General features: G+C 32.7%; 1 protein-coding gene across 1 annotated transcript; it reads left to right on the top strand.

The window, feature by feature from the left end:
* The first annotated feature begins 1,052 nt into the window (after window positions 1-1,052).
* LOC100376257 (ubiquitin-like protein 3) lies at window positions 1,053-23,674 on the top strand. Its single transcript, XM_002733256.4, has 5 exons — window positions 1,053-1,447; window positions 15,839-15,947; window positions 18,527-18,613; window positions 20,764-20,841; window positions 23,476-23,674. The coding sequence occupies exons 1-5, from the start codon at window positions 1,418-1,420 to the stop codon at window positions 23,526-23,528; spliced, it is 357 nt and encodes a 118-aa protein (XP_002733302.1). The 5' UTR covers window positions 1,053-1,417; the 3' UTR covers window positions 23,529-23,674.
* Window positions 23,675-25,344: the final 1,670 nt, after the last annotated feature.

The following is a 25,344-nucleotide window of genomic DNA, read 5'->3' as shown; positions in this document are numbered from 1 at the left end:
TTAGGTGCTTGTATGTTATTGTTTATTTGAAGGTAGAAGCCGAGTCATAATTTTTGACAAAATTGGTCACAAATCGCATGACAATGTTTATTAGTTTATTATGTACAAACATGAAGCTAATGTCTCATGGTACAATGAAATAGCATTAGTTTGTGTGTTACAGTTATTCTTTTTGAGAAACGTGTCCTAATATTTCTTAAAAATTGCTATTTTTAGAACAATTCCATAGAACACAATGTTAAAGAAAAATGGCATTTTTTGACACCTTTCAAAACCCAGATTTTTTAAATAATTCAGAACAACAACAAGTACTCCATCATTAACAATACATGATTTTTTCAACTTATGTCACCAGGCTAAATTTGGAGATATTGCATAATATCTCTGCCATAGAAACCTGTGGTAAAAGTGTTATAATAGTGTCAAAATGGCGTCTTTCCACTAAAATACAACCATCAATTTCTCGAAAAAAAGGCTGGTGACCCCCAACTTTTTTTAGGTCAATATCCTTATATTGCCTTGTAGTGCATTTTATTACAAAATGAATAAATTCTGGGTTTTTTAATTTATGAGTAGGCTTCTACCTTAATGATCCAAATTGAATTGAAGAAAGCACAATTTCGAATAAAGAATTGCATCCAGTTACTTTTAGCATTACATGTTAATATGATCATGAAATTCGGTATTTGAGATTCATATTATTGGTTTGGTTCTATAACTTGTTGCTAATCTGATTAAAATAAGATCTTTGTTGGGTTATTTCGTTATTTCTTCTCCCTTTTCATTATGTCGTTTTGTTTTCTCCTCTGGTCGCGAAATCCTCATGTGAGATGATGCCAAATAAAATAAATAAAAATAATGAAAAATAAATAAAACAAAATAATATTTAAAAATTTAATTAAAAAAATCCCCACAAATCGGGCTGTCGCGTTCGGCGCCCTAACTATTAAATTTTGTTTATATTTTACTGACTACTAAACTCTATTTCCTCGTGAAGTGAAGTGCGTTTCCATAGAGTCACGTGACAAATACCCACAATACACTTGGAGTTAGGAAGCCCTTTCCGCCATCTTTTTTTTTCGATTTTCGCTTGGTTCTCGACGACAAAAGACATCGAAAATGGACCTCTTTATCGGGTTTCCAGAATTGAAATAGACCAACCATTGGAATTGTTTAATTCTTCAATTTACTGTTATTGTAAACGAAAAGAAATCGTCGTCGTCAAGAAGGCGTATTCATCGGAAAATTGACCGGGATAATTCATTGCACAAAGGAAGGCGATAGGCTAAATCAGCTGGAGGCGAAGTTGGTTCAGCTGGACTGAGACTGCAGTTGGGGTTATTTAAAAACTATTTCGGTGAATTTCTTTGATTTAAGTTTTGTTAAGACTTATTAAACCCCGTGTACAATAGGAATCATGACTGGAGGATCTATTCCCAGTGATAAGGTAAGTCGTTTCGAAAATAATTAGTATATTATAAAGTGAATTTGATTTGTTTTATTTCGTAAAATCGATTATAAGAAAACTACATATGTATGTTCGTCTTCTTGGTGGACATATTGTAACTGTACTTTTTTGTTAATTGTAAATAAGTAGCTATACTTTGTGATTTCTTGAGTGATTCAGTGGTGCCATGACGCACTCGTCGTAACGCGTCGTTTCGCCAGTTAAAAAGATTTGTTGTTGTTTATTTAGCACTCGCGGCGAATGTATTAAACGTGTTAACAGGAAACTCGCCTTGCAACCTTGAATGGCAATTGTTTAGTGGACAGGAAGAGTAGATTGGAAATGTCGAAATATAGTACTTGTGACGTTTTATTACAACCGCGACGGGAAAGGTGTGGCAAACATAATTCTGACGACATTATCAACAACAACAACAACACGACGTAAATCATGATTTTTTGGAATGAACTTTACAACTTGTTAAACTTATTAAATTGCTGCACTAAATTTGAGTTCAACACTTAATGACTATTTAATACGCCCATTTAAATTTAACAATGAGCCTTTTCATTCTTGGTTAATTATTTTTGGTACTTTCTTGGGAAACTGAAATTTGACTGTCATTAAATCGCCACGGCAAGGACAAAGTACAATCCACAAAAAAAAACATTTGAAACTTATTGGAGGTCAACCAGATGTAGCACTACATGAATGAAAAAAGACAGTAACATTACAGTGGTCTGTACATAAACAAAATGAAGCACCATGACTGTTGATAGCAACACCTAAAAACATCTTCGTCTATCAATAAAACATTGTTAGAACAAAAGATCCAGAAAGCATCATTTACATCTACTTCCTGATTTGTTTTCCCTGTTAACATATTTCCATATCAATACACAAAAATAAAAATTGCATTTATTGTGTGCTGAATCCTTGAAATATCGCCTCTATTATTAATGCATGTGCTACAAATTGAGCAAATACAGTATCATGTATTTGGTTTAGCAAGGGTTTTTCTAGAAAAAATTAACAAAAGGGAGCACACATAGGCGAGGGTGCGGAGTGATGCCATATCGAAAGGCTTCTGCGTCGTTTTAACGATATGTCCATCTCCATTGAAATATTTTTAGAGTAATTTTACTGTATTTGGTGTCCAGACACATTGTCAGCTGGTGTTGCTGGGAAGTTTTTATGGAGAAAAATATATTTGAGAAAGATTTCATGTTGTATGGCAGCAAGTGCACGGCTCAAGAAATATATTTATGACTTGAAAGTTCAATTGGCAATTCAGTAAGAGGGCGTCAGCCGAAAGTATCAGTGCGCTGCACCCCTGTTCCTCAGTTTAGAAAAAAACCTGGTTTAGTGGCTCAGTAGTCAATTGTGTTCTGCTAAATGAAAAGATCCTTGCTAAATATTTTGTCAATTTGCCAGTTTGGTTGATACATGTATTTATCAATGCACAGAATGCTTGTACGTTGATGTTTCATAAAAAATAAAGAAAAATGCATGGCTGTGACGTTTTTTCAAGAAACCTTAGATCAGAAACAGATCTCTTTTTTTTGGCTTTAGAATCACATATCAAGCTAGTTTGTTTTGATTTGATTTTACTCACAAGTATTCAAATGCAATTATATAGTATAATCTCTGAAATTAAAAAAAAGCCCCCCCCCCCAAAAAAAAAATGACCCATTTAACTTTTAACCTATTGTGTTCTTCTGTCTGTATCAAAGTCTGGTTTCAAGTTAAACTCCCCTAATGTGGTAAAAAACAAATTTGTTTATGATCTGATTACAGTATTGTCAACAACTGAGATATTCAGATGTGGTGTCTAATTTAAATATATAGGTCAGTCCAGTGTAGAATTTGCCAAGTAATTTTGAATAATTGTTGAATATAAAAAAAGGAAGCCAACCATGCTAAATTTTTGTGGTTTTTAAAAATACTTGTGAGGAAATGACACTCACAGTCTCTACAAACTTGCATACCTTGTTAATGTGTTGCACACAGAAAAACAGTCCAAAGTTTAATCTCCAATGCTAACTATATGGCAATGCAAATATTTTCAGTGTGCTTCTGCTAGAAATGCATGTGTATAGTGTTTAACTACCGGTACAAAGTTTAAAACATTATCCAGCCTACTCCATGAATGACTGACTTGTTCTGTAATGAATTTATTGTATTTTAATTAATTATTGCGTATAAAAACCATGTGTATTGGTAAGTTTGCTTGTCATCTGAGATGTAAGCTTGTCTAGCCCATCAGAAAAGCAGTCATTTGAATAACTGTTACTGATACTTGTGACCTTCCAGTCTGTATCTATGGTGGTCTTATAACAACACAGCATGATTATTATCCCTTAAGCATAGTTGACATAGATCATCTATGGCTTGTTTTTCCTTTCTATTTTTTGATATACCAGTCAAACACCTTAAAATCTGTATACCTTTTGGATGTTGTCAACTTTTAATTTAGTCAAAATAACACAATTTTATTTGTGTCAAAGCAATATTATTGCACTATTTGTATGTAAATTTATTTTGTTTCATATCCTTAATATTGATTTGCTTGCTAGATCTAGTTGGATTAATATAATCATTGCTAATGCAGTTTAAAACCTACTTACATCTGTGTCTCGTTTTTTTGTTTGTTTTAAGTTTGTTTTTGACATGCAACTTAGCATTGTTTAGTTGTTGAAAGTTTGTTACCTCCATGTCTTATAATGCTAAGTAAATAGATATACACATCAATACCTGAGTTCATGGGAGAGTGTTTCTGTATGCTTGTCACTCTTGGGTGCTCTCTGTATTTTTTGAGCATTATTTAAATGAGAAAACAATAAATAATGTAATAATCATAATGTAGTTTTTACTAATTCATCTTAAGATAGTGAGAAAACTTTGAATAAAAAAATCTTAATTTACTAATGACACAGAGCATTAAATAGCACTTAAATTTCTTTAAAGTGTTAATCTCTCTGTTTTAGTTTTTTAGGAGGTAGTCAGTGCTAGTATTTTGTATGTTTAATATTATGTGTGTAGGTTATTGCACCCTGCAGTCAGTGCTGCAATGGTATGTTTAATATTATGTATGTAGGTTATTGTACCCTGCAGTCAGTGCTGCAATGGTATGTTTAATATTATGTATGTAGGTTATTACATCCTGCAGTCAGTGCTGCAGTGGTATGTTTAATATTCTGTGTGTAGGTTATTTCATCCTGCAGTCAGTGCTGCAATGGTATGTTTAATATTCTGTGTGTAGGTTATTACATCCTGCAGTCAGTGCTGCAGTGGTATGTTTAATATTCTGTGTGTAGGTTATTACATCCTGCAGTCAGTGCTGCAGTGGTATGTTTAATATTCTGTGTGTAGGTTATTTCATCCTGCAGTCAGTGCTGCAATGGTATGTTTAATATTCTGTGTGTAGGTTATTGTACCCTGCAGTCAGTGCTGCAATGGTATGTTTAATATTATGTATGTAGGTTATTGCACCCTGCTGTCAGTGCTTCAGTGGCATGTTTAATATTATGTGTGTAGGTTATTACATCCTGCAGTCAGTGCTGCAGTGGTATGTTTAATATTCTGTGTGTAGGTTATTTCATCCTGCAGTCAGTGCTGCAATGGTATGTTTAATATTCTGTGTGTAGGTTATTGTACCCTGCAGTCAGTGCTGCAATGGTATGTTTAATATTATGTATGTAGGTTATTGCACCCTGCAGTCAGTGCTGCAGTGGTATGTTTAATATTCTGTGTGTAGGTTATTGTACCCTGCAGTCAGTGCTGCAATGGTATGTTTAATATTATGTATGTAGGTTATTGCACCCTGCAGTCAGTGCTGCAGTGGTATGTTTAATATTCTGTGTGTAGGTTATTGTACCCTGCAGTCAGTGCTGCAGTGGTGTGTTTAATATTATGTGTGTAGGTTATTGTACCCTGCAGTCAGTGCTGCAGTGGTGTGTTTAATATTATGTGTGTAGGTTATTACATCTTGCAGTCAGTGCTGCAATGGTATGTTTAATATTATGTATGTAGGTTATTACATCCTGCAGTCAGTGCTGCAGTGGTATATTTAATATTATGTGTGTAGGTTATTGCATCCTGCAGTCAGTGCTGCAGTGGTGTGTTTAATATTCTGTGTGTAGGTTATTGCACCCTGCAGTCAGTGCTGCAATGGTGTGTTTAATATTATGTGTGTAGGTTATTGCATCCTGCAGTCAGTGCTGCAATGGTGTGTTTAATATTATGTGTGTAAGTTATTGCACCCTGCAGTCAGTGCTGCAGTGTTATTCCAAATTTCATGTTGACGGAAGCATACAGATGAACATATACAAGGTTTATGTATTAAGCATATTTACCTATTTAAATGAAGGGAGGTATTTATATTTTTTGAACTGATAACAGTGCTATATAAAAGTAATGCTCTAGAACCACTTGGAGACCACACCCATTACCCAGCCTTTGATGTGTAGTTTTATGTTATTTGTCATTCAATTTAAATTGAGAATGATGTTATTTATTCTTATATGAAACAAGACAGATTTATATATAATGTCCAATTTTAATTTGATAACACTGAGTAATCTTATGAATAAATTATGAATAGATACATTAATTAATTTGCATATCAAATTATATACACCGAAGTCCCAGTAGCCTAACCTGTGTTACAAACCTTACCCTTGTAGTGACCAATTAGAAGCAGGACTATCCTGATACACACATGTACAAATGTGATATACTGTAAAGGGGGTAATTATTCACTGGGTTTTAATTTAGCTTATTTCCCTGACTGGAAAAATGCGCTAAATTAAAACACAGTGAATATGTAAAATTTAGCATAGAACACATTATCTAAATGACGAAACCGTGAATTTAAAACCCACTGAATATGCCTGAAATGGTAAATCAGTGAAATTTAAACCCAGTGAAAATTAGTCATTTTACAGTATTTGTTAATAACACCACCATTGTAAAGTGTACTACACGTATGTCATACTTGCTACACACATGTGTATATAAAGTTGTGTAGATAAAAGCCGGTACCCGTTCTCAATGCCGTACTTATTGTGATGGGCGTTAATGATGTACTTGCACACATTCAACCTCTTGAGTTCTACGTAACATTCAGTCATTTTTATTCGCTTATAAACTGAATATTATAAAAAAGTTTTCAACATGACAGAAAATGGTCTATGCTTTCAGTCTGTAAATTGCAATCAAAAATAGGTAGAAGAAAAAACACCTAGCTTCTCCCATCTATCTTAATTTAAGTATATATCCTATCCCAATAGTATACTTAAAATTCATTATTTGTAAGGCTATGACATTCATTTGTAATTTGTCTATTCCACAAAGCTGAATTTAAATTTTGTTGTTTTTTTCGTTCAAGTTACTTACCCCAGTATTTGTTGAATGTTTGCCACAGTGCAAAGTGTGTGAAAGATCATGATAGGGTTGTTTTGTGTTTATTCCTGTATTGTGATGAATTTGCAGGGCATTTACATGTAGTAAACAACTACAGAGTCACTGGAAATATTGTCACCTCTAGGTTTCACTAAAAATGTTGGCTTGTGCTCTTTTACGCTGATGTGCAATTTATGTAAGGGAAAAACAGATGTGAACCAGTTACGTTGAAGAGGTTTAAAAATGACACTTGAAGATAGGGTGTCAGCACCGCCATAACTATTTTGTAATACTTATGTTGGCATAGAAACAGATGTGAACACATTTTACTGGTGCAAAGGGGCTAAAATATGGCATTCTTAACTGAATTTGAGTGGCACAGTCAGCTGTATTTAAGTTTCTTTTGTTTCAAAGTACTGTACTAAGTGTTTGTGCATATTTTCTTAGCAGGATCAGACTAATGTTTTTGATCTCTTAGCCCCTGCTAAGAAGCTGTGCAGGAACACAACTCATACATACCTAATCACCTTGAGTATCAGTGCATTAATACAAATCAATTATCAGTTTTCTAATCTTGTTTCCATGTGGTCACCACTTTGAATTGAATGCACAAAATTTACAATTTATTCCTAAATAAATTATCAGTAGTCTAAAGAATGCATTTCTTTTGCATCCTTTCATTCTCAAACTTCATTGAGGGGCAATAATTACCCAAATAACACAGCACTTATGTCAACATTTTGAATACTAACTTGAACATGCATTGCATCAGTAGACAAGTAATAATAATATCTTTAATGTTATCGTGTATGTTGTTTTGAAAACTTAAAGTATAACACTCATGTGACATAATGATAAATTATAATTTCATTAACAGTAATATTCTTCATTAAAAAAGGGACTCCAGTTGGTGCAACATTTTATGTATTTTTCTTCAAGTTTTTTTTTTATATAATTTTGGACATGCATCAAATGGATATACCAGTAATTGGAAAAAATATGAAAAAATTTTATGGTTTTATTCCATGAATGATGTGAGAATTCGGCTTTTGTATTTACCATTTTTGCAAAAGTGACACATTTTATTGTACAATGTAGGCAAATCTAAATGAAACATTTGCAACCAGTGAATTGGTAGCAAAAATCAGCTTTATTGTGCTTCTAATCATTGTGATCCAAAATGGGACTTATTCCTTATTAATGTTTTGTAAATAATAATAATATGAGGTTAATACAAGAATACCTCAAAGTATTCACCAAGTCAGTACCGTTGGAGTATCGACCGACCCGCATATTTTCCTCCCAAGGATACATCATGAGAATGCCGAAATCCAAAAAAGTTTAGAACAGAATCAGCAAACTTCTTTGTGTGGAGTCCAGTCAAACCCTGGTGGCAGCCATGTTTGTTTTTATCATTAGAGGACGCTTACACGCGTAATAGTTCTGTATTTGGAATTTGATTTTCTAATATGGTAGGATGAAAATACTGCAAAATTACAGCATGCCGTAACTTATGGCATTACGGTGTCAGATGTATAATGCAATGTAATATAGTTTATTGCATCTTTAGAAATACAAGTTTTTATCATTAGTAAATTTACAAGTACTAAGTAAGTAAATATAAAATGAAAATAAAAGTAATGTTTCTTTCGTTGGAAGAAATATTGTGTACATCGGTTAATGCCATAAGTCTGCATGAGGTATGTAAATTTGTTGGTATTTTCAATTTGTTATGACAAGTTAATTCGAGAAAGTAGGTAAAATGTTATATTTTGAACATCCCATCAGAAAATGGATTTCATTTTCCACCACGTTGTTATCATTCCATTTCTGTTCATGTTTGGTATTTTGGGATGTTTACCGCTTTCAATATACAAATCATGGTTGCTGGTCCTACATGTACATTTTGCCATACTATTTCTATGTTTTGTATTAGTAATAGATAAGTTCATAGCAGTAATCTTTTTTGAATTTGCCAAAGTTATACTGAGTATAAATGTGAGGTCAGGTAGTTCTCTTGTTTGCACAAGATAAAAGCATTGATATATCCGAATAACAGATGGAGGGGTGGTGTACGTTATGTTTATAGTTGATTTCGCCTGAAAGCTTTTCAAGTCTTTTTGAAATTTGTCATCTTATAATCAGTGCACGCCCTATTTTCAAGAGAATTGATTTTCCAAGATTAGAGTGGTCGCAGATCGGATGATCAACAAATGTACGTGATTACTTGTTGTTGATGGGTTTCTCTTCATCCAATGTGCAAGGAATATGCCGTTATTGCATTTGTAGACAGGAAATGAGGCATTTGGCCAAGATACTCTTATTGTAACATTTGTAGGCCAATGTTGAACATGGCATGTTTTTTTTAGCAAAAACATGAGACTTGACGTATGAAATATTTAAAGGAATATAATTAAACCAGTCTACTTTCCATTGTGTTTCTTTTCATAACTATAATACAATTAGATTTCTGCTCTCCAAACAAACAAAAATTGTTTTCTGGAATTGTTTTTAACCTTTTCACAACCAGTTCCTTCTTTTTATCACAAATTCTCAAAATAGTCCCAAAAAATAGCCAGGTTTTTTTTAGTAAAAACTGAAAATTTACACAAATTTTTGTCTATTGGCTTAAAAGTTAATTATCAGAAATATTGAAAAATATAAGAAAAAAGTGCAGAAAAATTTGGGCAAGAAACTCTGGTGATGAAAAGGTGAAATGTAATGTTGATGACTAATTAACATTATAGTTTTATGTAAATGTAGTCTTTCTGACGTACATGTATTGTACATTGTAGATGAATTTATTACCATATTTGCTCTATGTTCCTACATCAATGCTGAAAATCATAATACTTAAAATCCACACGTTTTTCACGCAGTTTTGGTAGGTGGGATACTTTCAATGGAGCAGTTAATTTAATCTGAAATCATTCACGCAATCCAACTGTAAGTGGAATGTTATTGTATGTAAACCTTGGAATAACAGTCTGCTGCTTGAATGCAAAAAGAAAACATAACTGAGACCATGCTATACATGTAGATTTTTTTCCCAAGGTAACTAACTCCATTTTGTGGTGTTCCCAATATGTAATTTTATCGATACAAAGCCCTAAAAACAGTTGGAGTTAGTTTAGAAAGTTACCATCTCATCTTATTTTAAAAAGGCACTTTTGAGTTCATTGACTAAGTCGATGTTATTTGCTGAAATAAAACTGATAGAATGTTGACCACACATATACATGTATAATAGTGAGGTTAATAGAAAATTGGTCTTTGAAGGAAATGTCATTGGAATGTTATAAAACATACAGATACAATAAATGAACCATTGACGTATAACCATTAAAGTTGCATTATATTTTTATGTAAGTTCTATTATAGACACTTTGAATAGAATATTTTTAGCACTGCCTGTATAACTGTTTGTCATTCTGTTTTGTCAGAAATGCTTTATCTGCCTTGCTGATTATATTGAAGGTTCTCTCCCTCATTTGGGGCATGGGATGAATATTTTTGTTCATTTGGGGGACAAACTGGCATTTTTGAACTGTTGAAAACCTCAGGTGGTACTTTCACAGTCTATTCATGAGCATAACCTTATATAAGTATTCATGTAATTCAATTCTTGAAAACTGTAATTGATATTGCTTTTATATTTACCAAGAAGCTATTTTGTACCTCGGATACTGTCATATTGTTCAGATATTATAACAGCAGCTTTATTTCAACCAATGGGTTGTTTTCTATATTTTAAACATTATTTCTCTAATTTCATTATAATGTAGTAGTTTCAGCAATCATAATAAACAAACTTGTGTAACAAGAGGCAAATGTTTATTTTGAAATGCACAATATGGGAAAATCATGTGATGTTGTATTTTAATTTGGGTTCCTTAGGCAGGAGGTCATACTGACTTTCATGTTTTGAGTTTCACTGTTACTTTAGAAACTTGTGCGTTCTAATTCTGTGCAGGGTGTTGATTTTGTCACTTAAATGTTTAATAGCTCATCAGAATGCAGGGAACCAGGAAAATAATTGCATGAGCTGGAAATCAGCCCCCAGTCTCGCATGGAAATTGACTGATAGCGCTATAACACAAAATTCGTCAATTGTCTTCCCATAATCATCAAATCCTGATAATTAATGGAAGTCGGTAAAAATTGGAATTGTGTCAATGTTATTACTTTCTACTAATATGGGTCACTTTGTCATGCCTTCATAAAAATGTTTAGATTTTTAAAGCTAAGTTTGCAAGCATTATGGCCACTCTATATATTAATAGTTTTCTAATTGTTTCCTTGCATGGAATGAGAAAAATAATAACTCAAAAAAATTCATTGACTCAGATCTAAGTTGGAAAAAAATTACAATAAAACTAAACTTTTATGATTTTGTTAGATTTTTATTAAATACTATCTCAGTTTTTTTTCTAAACTGGGGAACAGGGGCGAGCACCCTGATACTCTCGACTGGCGCCCTCTTACCAAATTGTCAATTGAACTTTCAAGTCATAAATATATTTCTTGAGACGCACACTTCCGTGCTGCCGTACAAGATGAAATCTTTCTCAAATATATTTTTTTCTGTGAAAACTTCCCAGCAACATCAGCTGACAATGTGTCTGGACACCAAATACACTAAAATTACTCCAAAAATATTTCAATGGTGATAGATACACCGTAACCTTCTGATATGGCATTTCCAGGTCGATCCGCCATTTTGTTTCTGTGCGAGAACCAAGAGTTCTCGACTGGATGACCTTTCACCCACAGGCACAGGAGCTTTGACAGGAAGGTCACTTGTTTTTCTTGATGCTTTGGCATTTAAACATGTTGTCCCACGTCTTGATGCTTGGGCATTTAAACATGTCGTCCCATGCAAGATGTTTATTATCCAAGTATTACACAGGCATCTCTGATTTGAATGTATAATAGAACCAAGAGAAACATTTGTACATAACAATTGCAAGATAGAGGCATTCTTGTATTACAGTGTTATTCATCATACTTAGTAACTAACCCAACACAACACCCTGTCTAAATCAATATCCTCTGTTAACCTGCGTTAAATAGGCGACATTGACAAACACATGACTTTTCAACTTAAATTTATAGATTATACAGCATTTGCATTTTATAATTTTTTAATCAATATACATGGCGGGAAATTTCACTTCTGCCCCAGTTTTTTTTTTCATTCTTTATTTGTTTCCATTGTGCAGGCTCTAAATTCAGAGAGGCCATGAAGGCAGTTGCCTTGTTGTTACCCAACGTGACTGCCACAATGTCGATGAGACAAGGGCATTTTCAGAATTTTTTGCCTAGAAATGAGTACCATCACGATTCTAAAGTTCTAGCCCTGTTACATAATAACTCTTTAACTTTTCAGTTTGCTCTACTTTTTTTTTCTTGAAAAATGATTATTAGCTATTGTCGTTGCACAATGTGAGTAATTATTGTTACTTCATTTTAAAATTACAGCGATTAAAACAGTACCGTACCATACACTATTTCATTTTCTTTGTTTACTGTTTGAGCACATTGAACTGACGTTTATTGTGCATATCGCCACATTTAGTGTGGAATATCAGTGATGTATTTCGCACTAAGCACAACTACCGTACTGTGAATGATATGAATCGTGGTCATGTGATAATGCACAATATAGAAGCCAAGGTGAAAACTGAACTTGCTGTGATAGCATGCATACACTGAGTGCCTGAGCTTATACATAATATACCGGTAGTCTGATAACTAACAATAAACATCACCGGCTGTACACACTATTGGCAGTTGCCACTGTTTTATATTTCTTTTGAAAAATTTGTTCTCAAACGCGTCTATACAATCTTTGTGTGTATACTTAACAATGAAAGATCTGACTGCAATCTTCTTTCTATAACCTGCTTTTACAATGCTTTCAGTACAGCATAATCAAATTCAAAGAAACCTATCTTCTTCTGGCAGTACAGACATTATATGCACTGCTGTATTTTACATTGGCCTTAGTTAATATTACTATTACAATGAGATTTTCTAAAGTAAAAAAAAAAATCCCCTGGCAATCTTGTATTCTAATTATATGCAAGCCCTTGGTTTATGCAGTGTTCTCCCTAGTGATTTACTTTCAAGTATTTCGCTTGATTTTGTCACAGTCCCTGTGATTTTGTGGAAGAAACGCCCAATTGACACATAATTAATATGCTAGTTAGCTGTGCACATATTGGTGTGGAGAACACTGTAAGTGTTAAATATTCAATATTCTGTTAATGACTGTTAATTTTCAGTAACCATCATTGCTCTAGTAGAGGTGCATGTGATTACATAAAATATCATTTTTTTAAAAATACGATGGTGTGTAGCATTAGTCAGTGTGAATTGATGTACACGCCAAGATAAATAGTTTTTGGCTCACATGCCTTTATTGAAGATGCACTGTTCATAGAACAAACAACTCACAATATAATTTTAAACTATCTTTTTAAAGCATGGCTCTGCAATCCTGTAATTTGAATGGCCCTCCCATTGTTTGCTATGTATACAATCATTATCAGAGGTGTTGATCCTGTCTGCTAATATATCACTTACACCTTAGTCTGCCTTGAAAGAATTTATTGTAACTACCATCAAAACTGTATTATACAAAAATGTATACATATTCATGATAGTATAGAAGAGAAATATAAAAGACTCTATGCCAGGATCACCTTGAGTGCGAGTTGCATACAGAAATCTATTTGCCAGCTTCTTCCATTTACACCCTGAGCCAGGGGTTAAAAATGTTGAAATTTTAGTATAAATGAAAATTTGCATGAGCTGATTTATAAATAGCTTGTATATTATCCAAAGTAGGTGGTCATTGGACAGGCTGCTGACCAATTTCTACATCAATTAAGTACACAAGTTTGAATGTCAGAGACACTAACTAAATCACTAGTTTTACTTTTTTGTAATTTAAAATTACAATGTACTGTACTTGTTCATTATAAATATACCGGCAGATAGGAATAAGATACATTTGGCAAGATATAAAAAGGTATAGTGGATTTTAAATGTGGCTGCAATACTAAGGAACCTGATGGTAGCATTTGTTTTGACTATCTGTGGTATCAAAATGTAAATATACAGAGTTTTACAATTCAGATAGACCTGGAATCTATGGAGGATATGCACTTAATGTAAATCTTAACATGAAGCCTTAATACATGGAGTACAATCAGTAATTATTTACAAGGATCAAAATTGAGGTCTTTTCATCATTGCCAGACAGGCAGATTTTAGCTGGAACAAGTAAATTTACAAATTGTCTGTTTCTGTGGACAGGTATAGTACCTTAGCAAATGACTAATTTTCACTGGGTTTGAATTTTGCTGATTTACCAATTCATGCATATTCAGTGGGTTTTAAATTCACGGTTTCGTCATTTAGATAATGTGTTTTATACTAAATTTTACATATTCACTGTGTTTTAATTTAGCGCATTTTTCAGTCAGCGAAATAAGCAAAATTACAACCCAGTGAATAATTAATCCCTTTACAGTACTGTAAAATACTTTATTTTAGCTGGAATAAATATTTATTTTTACTGATTTTTGACGAGTTAAAGGTAAAATATAGAAAAAAAAGTATATATTTTATTTTCAGTGAACCATTCCTCCAGCGAAAATAAAGCATTTTACAGTAAACAAAAATATCAAGTTTTTACAATCATCCAAAGTAGTTAATGTCCAGAAAATTGCTTTCAGAATTTTTAGGACTTATAAAATAATAATTCAAGAATGAAAATTGTATTTCAAATATTATGTCTCAATTTATCTTGCTAGGAATAGGTAAATGTATCATTAAATCGGACTTGTATAAATGACAAGAGATGCAATTTTTTTTTGTACTCTTCTATTGGAGATGTGCTTGTAATAGAACAAATATGGTATGACTTATTTTGTCCTTAAACCTACATGTACCTTTCGCCTATATATGCGAGTATATGCAATGCTGATAGAGCAGACATTCAACAAATACAGTAAAGTGGTAACGAACATAAACAACTACTAATAAATTTCTAGTTTTATGACTAAACGAGACGCTTTATTGCAGTCAGCTTTGCCTAATGTGTTTTGAAACATTGGCCGGTCGATATCACAATTATTTTCATTTAATTTTGTTATTCTATGACATCAGTAAATGTGATGTCAAAATGGTGACTTTATTATGTTGTTCAAATCGCATGATTTATTAAGTTTCTAGTGCTACACTGTAAATTATACATGGTTCTGGTGTTTTGTGTGTAAATAGTTTTTTTACAACATGGTTCCTGGTGACTGTTTTGACATTGAAAAGTTATCGAAGGTGTTGCTTTATATCGGTAGTTATACTATAGAATTGATTGTTTGCATGTGATTGTTTAAATACTCATTTATGGAAACAATGTTTTATGTATTTTATATTAATAATAATGCATTTGCTATCATATTTACATGCACACAAAAATGAAATGTATTTTTGATTCACATTTATGTCTGAGGTATGTCTATTGAATGCATCTGTGCTTGTGTTTAAAGCGAGGGAGTCGTCACCTGCGAATGCGTCAGATGGCCATAGCATGTCTATGTTTACAAACAAGCATCTACCCATGATCCTTTACTGCATTTTTCGCGTGTGTTGTTATTGTCGCTTAAGACTCAATTCCCGTGCGTGTGCAGGTGATGACGGATGACCCTCCCGCTTTAAGGACTTGTCAGTAAGACGAGGTCTCTGATAGTTTCAATAATAGGGGTAGTAAAAATTGCCCATTCTTCTCAAGATACACACAAATCTGCATTTCTAAAACTGAGTGTTTAATTAATGCATTAAATCCCAGGTGTACTATAAAAAAAATATTATATTGATTTTAACGTTGATAACAATTCTATAAATGAATACAAACATAAATTGATCTTTGGCGTCGGTCATTGTCGTAATTTTGATGAAATTTATTTTATTTATTTTCAGATAAATCTTCGTTTGATCCTTGTGTCAGGCAAAACAAAAGACTTCTTTTTTTCAAGTAATGATTCAGCGGGTGATATAGCACAACATGTATATGAAAATTGGCCGCCAGGTAAGTTGTCGTGATGTAGCAAATACCTAGTTATTATAGTTATTAAATGTAGATGCCGCTGTGAAAACCCTGGCTTTGGGCCACACTGTAATTCAGCCAGACATTATGGCTGCTCCCAAAGCTGAGAAAAAAATCACATGGCTCTTGCATTCATTTTTGATGAGGAAAAATAGAATTTCCGTTTTTTTTCTTCTTCGCATCTCCAATAAAAGCACATCCAAACTAAAAATTGCATTTGTTGGAAATTGAATCATTAAAATATTTGAATATATTCTGAAAGAGCAAATACAGTATTTTAAAATGTTCGAAGAGAGAAGTACAAATAATGAAAAATATTTTAGTTTCCATGGCAATAAGTCGTTATATTCCTGTCTAGTTTAATATACATTTGTCATTTAGACTAATAGTTATTCTGATAGCGGAATGTAATTTCTGAATTCGCTTGTACTGAAAATGTATATAGGAACGTGTCCATTGAGTCTTGAGTGTACCTTAATTACCATCTTACCTTCTGTCTTGCATATATGTATAAATAATAACAGACTGATTTACACATGCTTTATTTCTTGAATGCTTAAATATCTAACCGATCACGATATAAATCTGCATTATTTTCTTTGCAGTTCCCTCATAAAATGAGACAATATGCCTATTTAGAAATTACAGTAAAATAAAACACTTAAATGTGCGAAGTGTTAATGTAAAGTTTAGCTTTGAAAGGTTTTAATTTATTTCTTTGTGGTTTATCATAAGCCGGTGAAATGGTGACTACTATGCATATTTAATAGGGCCAGATTTTAAATAAATTCTGTGTTTCGGTAACCCTACCTAGCCATACTAATGGGAAAATTGGTTTTTATTTTTTAGTGAATGAGCCCCAAATTTGTCATTTCTATGCAAAATAGCTATGGTAATTTCTCCAGTTTCGTAATTTTTGTTTTCATTTACTTTTTTGTTCTGAATGACTAGCACTTATGTAGATGAGAGAAATAATATCCTAAAACTAACTTAGATGTCTTTTTTTCCCTCATCCTCAATTCTTTGGGGAAGATAAAGTATAATAATAAAAAATACTGGAAACCTCAAGTTTTTTTTCATTTGGCCTAATATGTACGGTATATTTTTCTTTTGAGTTTCATTGCCTGTTTTGTTTCATTTGGCTTATTACGAACTAAATTGCATATTCTGCTTCTACCGTAGAAGTGTATAAATGACGAAAGCTTGGTTTACCGTGAAACATACAAGACTTGGGTAATGATTCAGCTTACAAACAATACAATGTTGTTTGTATTTGCTTCTGTTAGAGCTGAGATCTGTTGACAGACTTGGATCCCTTCATTTTGGCTATAATTATTTTATAATTATTTATTGAAAAGATTGTACTTGATAATAAGTTATTTCTATACAGATTTGTACATTATGAATGAATGAGATATTTCCAATCATGGCTATTCAATGTTTTCTGAATAACACTGCCAAGGCTTCTCTCTATTACACTCTTGTTCCATTTATTTGCACTGAATTCCAACAATATAGAGTAGCATTCATTACTTACACATTGTTTACCTTTTCTTGACTAATAACTGACTCCTTTTGTGACAATTGATTAATGGTCATTAGTAGTTTGTGACATGTGTCCTTGTCAACAATCTGAGGAATTTGATATCTTTGTTGGTAGGGTGTTTCTTTTTAGAAAGGTATTTGTATTTTTTCTGTTGCAAAAGGAGTTCACATGGTCAGTTTCAGACTTGTGAATCACCCAACAAATAATTTCACAAGAAAACAACATTCAAATTCCCCAGATTATGTCTTACTGTGAAGTGTCTTCCATTCACTTTCATAATTAAGTTTTGAAATAGATAGTGTTGATCAGACTTTTTAGTGTCTGTTGATATTGAATTGTACACCTGTAGATATGATCGTGGAAGCCAAATAAAGAGTACTGTGGATATCCATTTGTCTGATGTATCATAAACTTGTATCTATAATCTTCTATGTAATGACTGATGCTAGATCATAGATCACATTAAGTTAGATGTTTGGGCAACACTTTGCCTGTCATAATACTGTAAAATGCTTTATTATAGCTGGAATTAATTTTCGTTGAACAGATTTTTTGGGTGTTATGTATAAAATTATGGATAGCATGTTGGGAATGACTGGGTAATGTATTGACTGGCATCACTTATACTTTGTGATCCCAAATCTGATCATCTCATACTGTGAAATACTTTATTTTAGCTGTAATTAATTTTCGCTGAAAAGGCTTTTTGGGCGTTTTGTATAAAATTTATTTTCACTGATTTTTGACGAGTTGAATGTCAAATATAGGAAAAAAGGTAGATTTACTGGATTTTATTTTCACAGAATCTCCCTTCAGTGAAAATTAATTCCAAGCGAAAATAAAGTATTCTACAGTTATTATGCATAACCTAAACTACAAGAATATTGGAAACTGAACAACAACCTTGACTAAATAATTATTCTTTTGTGAAGAATTGGTCGAATCTTGAAATATGTGAATAAAATGATTGCTTGTATGTAACCTTCTAAAAAATGTGAGTTGTTCTAATTTATAGAATGGGAAGAAGACTCTGTGAATTCGCCTCATATCCTACGCCTTATTTACCAAGGAAGATTTCTGCATAGTAATGTTACTTTGGGAGGTCGGTACAGCTTCTTAGTATTCTTAATATCAATGTTTGTCCCACACTATTATGTTTCACAATGGATCTAAGCAGCCTCCTCGTATATGGCACGATTACAAAAACTGTAACATGAAATTTTGCATGTATTCCTTGATTTAGAGGCATCCTATCATTGTCACTGCATGTACATGTGGGCAAGTCCCCACCTTACACGGATATACCTTACTAGTAAATGGATAACTATTTTTTCTTAGGCAGGGTTCTTTATAGTTGCTGAAAATGCTGACCAAGTATTTACAATCATAAATACACTTGACTTGCGAAATTTTACCTATACCAAACAGAATATCAAATTTATAACTTCACAATATTATATTTATTTACTTGATGCACTTATTCAATTAATATGATGATGTGGAGTTACTCATGAGATATCTTGTATACCGGGTATATTATAAATTACATATACTGAAATGCCTATTATTCTGTTAATGAAATTAACAAGCCATTTATTTACATATCAATGTCCTAGTCGGGCAGTATGGAACAAAATTGAAACTAGTCAGCGAGTTTAAATCAGCTTTTGATGTATAACTTCTCTTTAACATTTGATTTGAAAAGATTCTGGAATTGCGAAAATGGTTGAATTTGATCGTTTTTATTTAGCCTTAAAATGGACACCACTTGGCTATCTTGAATTGGATGTTGAAACAAAGTGTGACATGATGTATTAAGCATTAGTGAAGTTTGAACATCGCGAGTCAGAGATATGGCTCTGGAACAGCAATCATTAAACAACATGACCACTAGTTTGCCATTTTAAACTTGATTGGAAAATCAAAATAATATGCAATTATAAGTCTGTTTTTGGACTTTGTCCAAACAGGTATTACTGGTAACATATTATTAATAGAACACAATTTGAATGGCTACAGAAAGTACAAAGTAATATGTATTAAGATGTTTACATGTAGGCTGGTTAACTGAAAAACCCATATCTGCTCATCTGTGTGGTTTGGGTTCAGACTAATTTTGAAATAGTCATTTGACAGTTACTGTACTTTGTAAATAAACGTATCCAGTTAAAAAAACGAAATCCTACTGCCTCAGATTTCCACTGAATGTCATAAACATAAGGGCAAATAAAATAAATTACTGGGCAGGCAGGCTTTTTAATCTACTATCCCCCAATGAGTTGTACTCTTAGGTATGTTATTACTCAGAACATCATCATGATTTCACTACAGATGAGAAAAATTACATCCACGTTAGTTTTCATGATATTATTTCATTCACAACATAGAAGGAAGTAACCAAAATCAAAAACTACAATATTTTACTAGAAACTTACACATATGAATATACAATCCTTCTGTATTCCTTACTTGTGATTCATCATTTTGGATATAACCACCGGATACACTCATTCGTGATGATGTCATACTTGTTCTGAATGCAAGATGGATTATATACAAAGACAACACACATTAGGGAGTTCAGTGAACAACCTTTCTCCCCATACTGATCAGTAAATCTGTCTATGTAGTCAAATATTGCTTATCTACACTTCTGAGTCTGTATTTTCTAGTGTGATTCACACTTTTTATAACTAATCTCAGAATTATAAATCGGAATGAATTATTAATAGCACCCTTGATTCAAATGAAGTTCGGATAACAAATCGGATAGTCAATGGTATGGTAATTAAGGTTTGTCTGTAATTTTTTAAGATAATAATGGAGGAGTGGGGATGTCACTGCTGGTGATAAAAACACCCTAGGTGATGTATCATTATGCAAGTGGTGACAGTTCAGTACTAACTTAAGGGTTCCACTTGTTCATGTATACTTGAAACTGGTCAATGACAGAATTAATTAAAAATTACCTATGCACACACAACTTATTTAAAATATACTTCCTCATACATACTAACAGCTGAACAAAGTATTTATTGTACATAACACAGTTGTTGTCAATAAATCTATGATTTTTCTATGATTTCAGAAGTGAAAACTATAATAATAGTTAAGCAAGAATTCACCATTTGTGAATACCGGTACATATGATGGCTGAATGAGCCACATATTGATTGAACATTTTCTGTTTATTCTTCAATGTTTTTTTATCATTTCTCAAAATCATAATTCTGATATGGTTTATTTCTACAGCTTTACAGCTACCAACTGGTAAGACAACAGTAATGCATTTGGTTCCAAGGGAGAATCTGCCAGAACCCAATTCACAAGGTATCTATGATTATTCCTTTTTTATTACGGGACTATCGGGTGATATTTGTAATATAGAAGGAAATTTGAATTATAATAGAAATGAAGCTGATTAATTTCAAACAGTATGATAATTGTACTGTACATTCATTAATCATTCACTAATTTTTAATTTTGCTATTTTCACTATAAAATCTGCTGAATTAAATCCACATAAGCATGTAAAATAACAATTCATGGACATACCCAAAACAACATCAAAATAGTGAAAATATCAGTAAAAATAATTGGTAGCTAACAGATTTTGTTTTAATGCATCAGCGTATAAAAGATTCCATGGATAGCCAAAATAAATGAGAAAAAATAGCTTTGACAGGCAATGTGTTGAGCTCTGTGTTCTCCCATACTGTATGTACCAGCATTGTAAGTTATTTACTTATAAATTTTCATTGTAATAAACACAATTAGCATATTATTAGAGCATATAAGTACTTAAAAGGCCCTGGGAGAACAATGCATCTTCACTCATGCATTAATAAATAGATCAGAAAAAAATATTCTTCCTGATTGAGAGGAAGACAGGGAAAAATATTCACTATTTTGATTTTTGCTATCATGATATACATTGTACATACATGATTGTAACTTGATATGATATAGTGGCAAGAACTAAATAAATAAAAAATACAGGCCATTCATCTTGTATGTAAAAACTGCCTTCTGACCTCTATTTCATTGACCTTGTAGTTATTTTAAGAAAACAGATGAAGTTGGCTCTGATATACAGATAGAGTCCTTGAATATCTGGTGTCGGCTCGGTTACCATTGTGACATCACATCCTTGAATATCTGGTGCCCACCGGTTACCATAGTGACATCACATTGATTGTATAATGAACCTTTGTGAAAGTATTACTTGTGTTCTTGCAACTTCTTGCAAAAATATGATAGATCCATACTTGATTGTCATCATGAATGTGCTTTAAAGTAGGTAATTTGTCAGATTGAAGGGCAGAAACAGGTGATTACTATCAATATTATCAATACATAATTCCGTTAACCTTTGAAAGGGCGTTAAAAACGAATGAAAAAAAATGCCCAAAGGTTATTAGAATGGCCATTGCAGAGGATGAATTGAAACCATGGTAACTAGATCATTATAAAATCAGAGTTCCACTATTATTGGTTTTGTCTATTTGCTAGCATATACACATTTGATGTAAACTTCACGTTTCAGTTTTGGCATCTACCGTAAGTAAATGTAATGGTAAATGTGTTGAAAACATAATAAATGTGATGGACACTAAACTTAGTAGTTTATATAAACGCATACACGGCTCATAGAGCATATACGGTAAATCCCTATAACTTGAGTTTAGAAAGCTACCAGTCACATTTATTTCTAAGTCATTTCTGAAATATGTGTGATATTGATTTGGGGATTATGTTTACAACAATATCATAAGATACTATAGAATATATGTATTTATCACAGACAGAACACCTAAACCTGTCCCAAACTAAGATGTCTTGCTTAGTAGTCCAAAGATGAAATTTGGTTTACCGGTACACTACATTTATCCTAGACGAGTGGTGGTGTTATAGCAAAGATTTATTATCTTCCATGTTCACTCCAAGATTATATCTTTTTTACATCATGCAATACCTTTTTTTACGTGCAAGCTATATTCCCTACAACGAGACAATTCACTGAATGCTGTATATTGTCATGTACTTGGTTGTCCATTCCAGATCTGATCAATACATTGATTTCCTGAACACAGCACTTCTGAATTAATCAATATATATTGAATTGCAGTGGTTCTCACATCGCACATACACAAGTTAGGGGTCCCATATACTAAGTAAACAAAGATGGCAATGCCCATAGAAAAAAGACTCTACCAAGGTTCTGTTATGTAATTTCTGCCCGTGCAAACCTTGAAGGATTGGAAGAATCAAAGTTGATATTCTGTAAAACATGTCTTTTTCGCAAGCATGTCTTTTTAGCGAATTTAGCGAGAGCACTAATTCGCTAATTTAAGATGTCGCTAATGACTAAATTCAAAATGGTGGCCAAACCACACATGCACTTTGTAAACAACACAGAAAATGTAATAATCTGGAATGCTTCCTTATTACACTGGGCAATTTTTCTTTGTTTTTATGGAGGTGATAACTGCGCATTTGTTTTGGCACGCGACGGATAAGTACTGTAAAATGACTAATTTTCACTGGATTTAAATTTCGCTGATTTACCATTTCAGGCATATTCAGTGGGTTTATTCACGGTTTTATCATTTAGGTGATGTGTTCTATGCTAAATTTTACATATTCACTGGGTTTAAATTTAGCGCATTTTCCAGTAAGTGAAATAAACAAAATTAAAATTACAGTATTGTGAAAACAGGAAATCAACAAAAACAAGAGAGATTCGCTAAATCAACATTTCGCTATTGTCATTTTACCACAATTTGCTAAAATAGTATGTCGCTTTTTCAACATGTTTTACAGTGGCTTATAGCTGCCAGATCAAAAGGAAGATTGCATTGGGTTGCACATATTGATTATATGATGATCACCGCCATTTAAAGGTTCGTGTGAACATATGTCATACACTTGCCACATAAATATATTTCTCTTCTTTATTTACAGGACAAACAAAGCGAGGCAAAACAGAAGAGAGTAACTGCTGTGTTATACTGTGAAAAGAATATATGAAAAAAACAAAAGTTAAATAAAAGATAATTTACATAGTATTGATGCAGATGCTGTTAATGGTGGTGATATATATGTATAAACAGTTGACTACTTAGTACTAAGACTATCATTCAAATAATATAAAAAAAACAAAGACAGAGCTAAGATTATTCTTTTTTCGGTTCATGATACGCATATTGATAACTAAGTAGCCCGGAAAGTTCATGGACAAATACAATTATAATCAGATATAGAGAGTCCATTTAAAATATGACAATGCTACTAAGTAGTAATATGAAAAAGACAAACTTGTGTCTCAGGTCCACCTGTGAGGGCATGTGCCGGTACTCAATTTAGTAATTGTCTGGTAGATGTCACTTCAGTTGAAAGAAAATCGGACAAGCAACAAATTTTATGTCAAACTTCATATTGTTCAACACATTAGGCATCAGTTTGTGCCATTCACTTCATCCAGTACCGTAGGTGGATTTTTCAGGACCCTTTAAAAAAAAAAAAAGTCGAAAAGACATTTTCTTATTTTGCCATTTACATTTTTTGTGGGTATACATTGTTTTTTTATGGTGAGGGCACGTGTTATTTCCACAGTTCAGGGAGACTATCCTAACCAGGTATTAGCTATATGAACACCATGCTTAAATTACTTTAGTAGAATTTACTGTAGTGTTAGAAATAACAATTTGAAAAGGGTTTCCGTAATATACAAGCATAACCTAGCTCTGTCTTTTGTTCTTAAGAAAAAAAAAATTGAATATTAAACAAAACCATAAACTGAGAGATGAAAAGAAAAATTATAAATATCTTTTATTTGAATAAACTTTGTTTAGCATTTGTAAAAAAAATATTGATATGAAAAGATTATACACGTTATACAAGTCAGATTGCAATTATTACTGTATCTTTAATTGACTTGTTTCTTTTAATGTAAAAGAAACATCTTACTGTATCTCTGTTTTAGACATATAATTGGGGAGGGAGGGGTTTGAAATTGTGAGAGATTTAAGGGATGTTTTCCTACTTTGTACATACATACTTTGTACACTTGTAACTTGCTGTAAATGTTTTAATTTTATGGTATTGAGTGATATTGGAACCCCAAAGAACTTCTACAAAATATTGTGATTTTCACTTATTTGTCTCTCACAAATTAAACCATCTGAGCATCAAAGTCAAAGGCACATCTACAAAAAAGTTTATTTTCCAAAGATAATGCTGATAAAAACTTTTTTGTCTGTTTGGTCCATAATTAAGATTGAATTTAGTGATAATCACATAAAATGTGAACAAATTTACTTCATTTTGACAGAAAAAAAAATTTGCGCCTAAAAGGGTTAATACATTTCACAGTATGCTGTTAACAATGTCAGGTATAACTAAGTGTTTGATAGAAGTGGAAATTTGAAAACAGTTAACTAGAGTGCAAAGTTGTGTTGGTTGTGACACTTGTGATGTTGTTTAATTTATGTGTGCAATCACTGTTGCAGCACATAAATTTGAATCAATGAGGAGTCAACTTACAAGGCTGTGTGTGATTGGCTACTTGACCCTAACACCTAACTGTCGGACCAATCAGAAAATAGCTTGTTTGTTGACAGTTTTACAATTCGAGGGGGAGTTGGTACACTCTAATACATTGCTCATTAGAGATTAGAAGAGATGTCCTAGCCACCCAAAAGTTAAATACTGATCTATCCCTAAATACAGCTGGGAATGGATGCTTTCTGTCCAATCCACCAGCTGCATTGTGTTTACTCACAACGTTCGCCAGACAACTGTTTTCTCATTTCTCCAACTTTACCATGTCCT

Source organism: Saccoglossus kowalevskii, chromosome 4, assembly GCF_978046115.1.
Source record: "Saccoglossus kowalevskii chromosome 4, keSacKowa6.1, whole genome shotgun sequence".
Lineage (NCBI taxonomy): Eukaryota > Metazoa > Hemichordata > Enteropneusta > Harrimaniidae > Saccoglossus > Saccoglossus kowalevskii.
The sequence above is the reverse complement of the archived record's forward strand: the minus strand, read 5'-3'. Positions and strand labels throughout refer to the sequence as shown.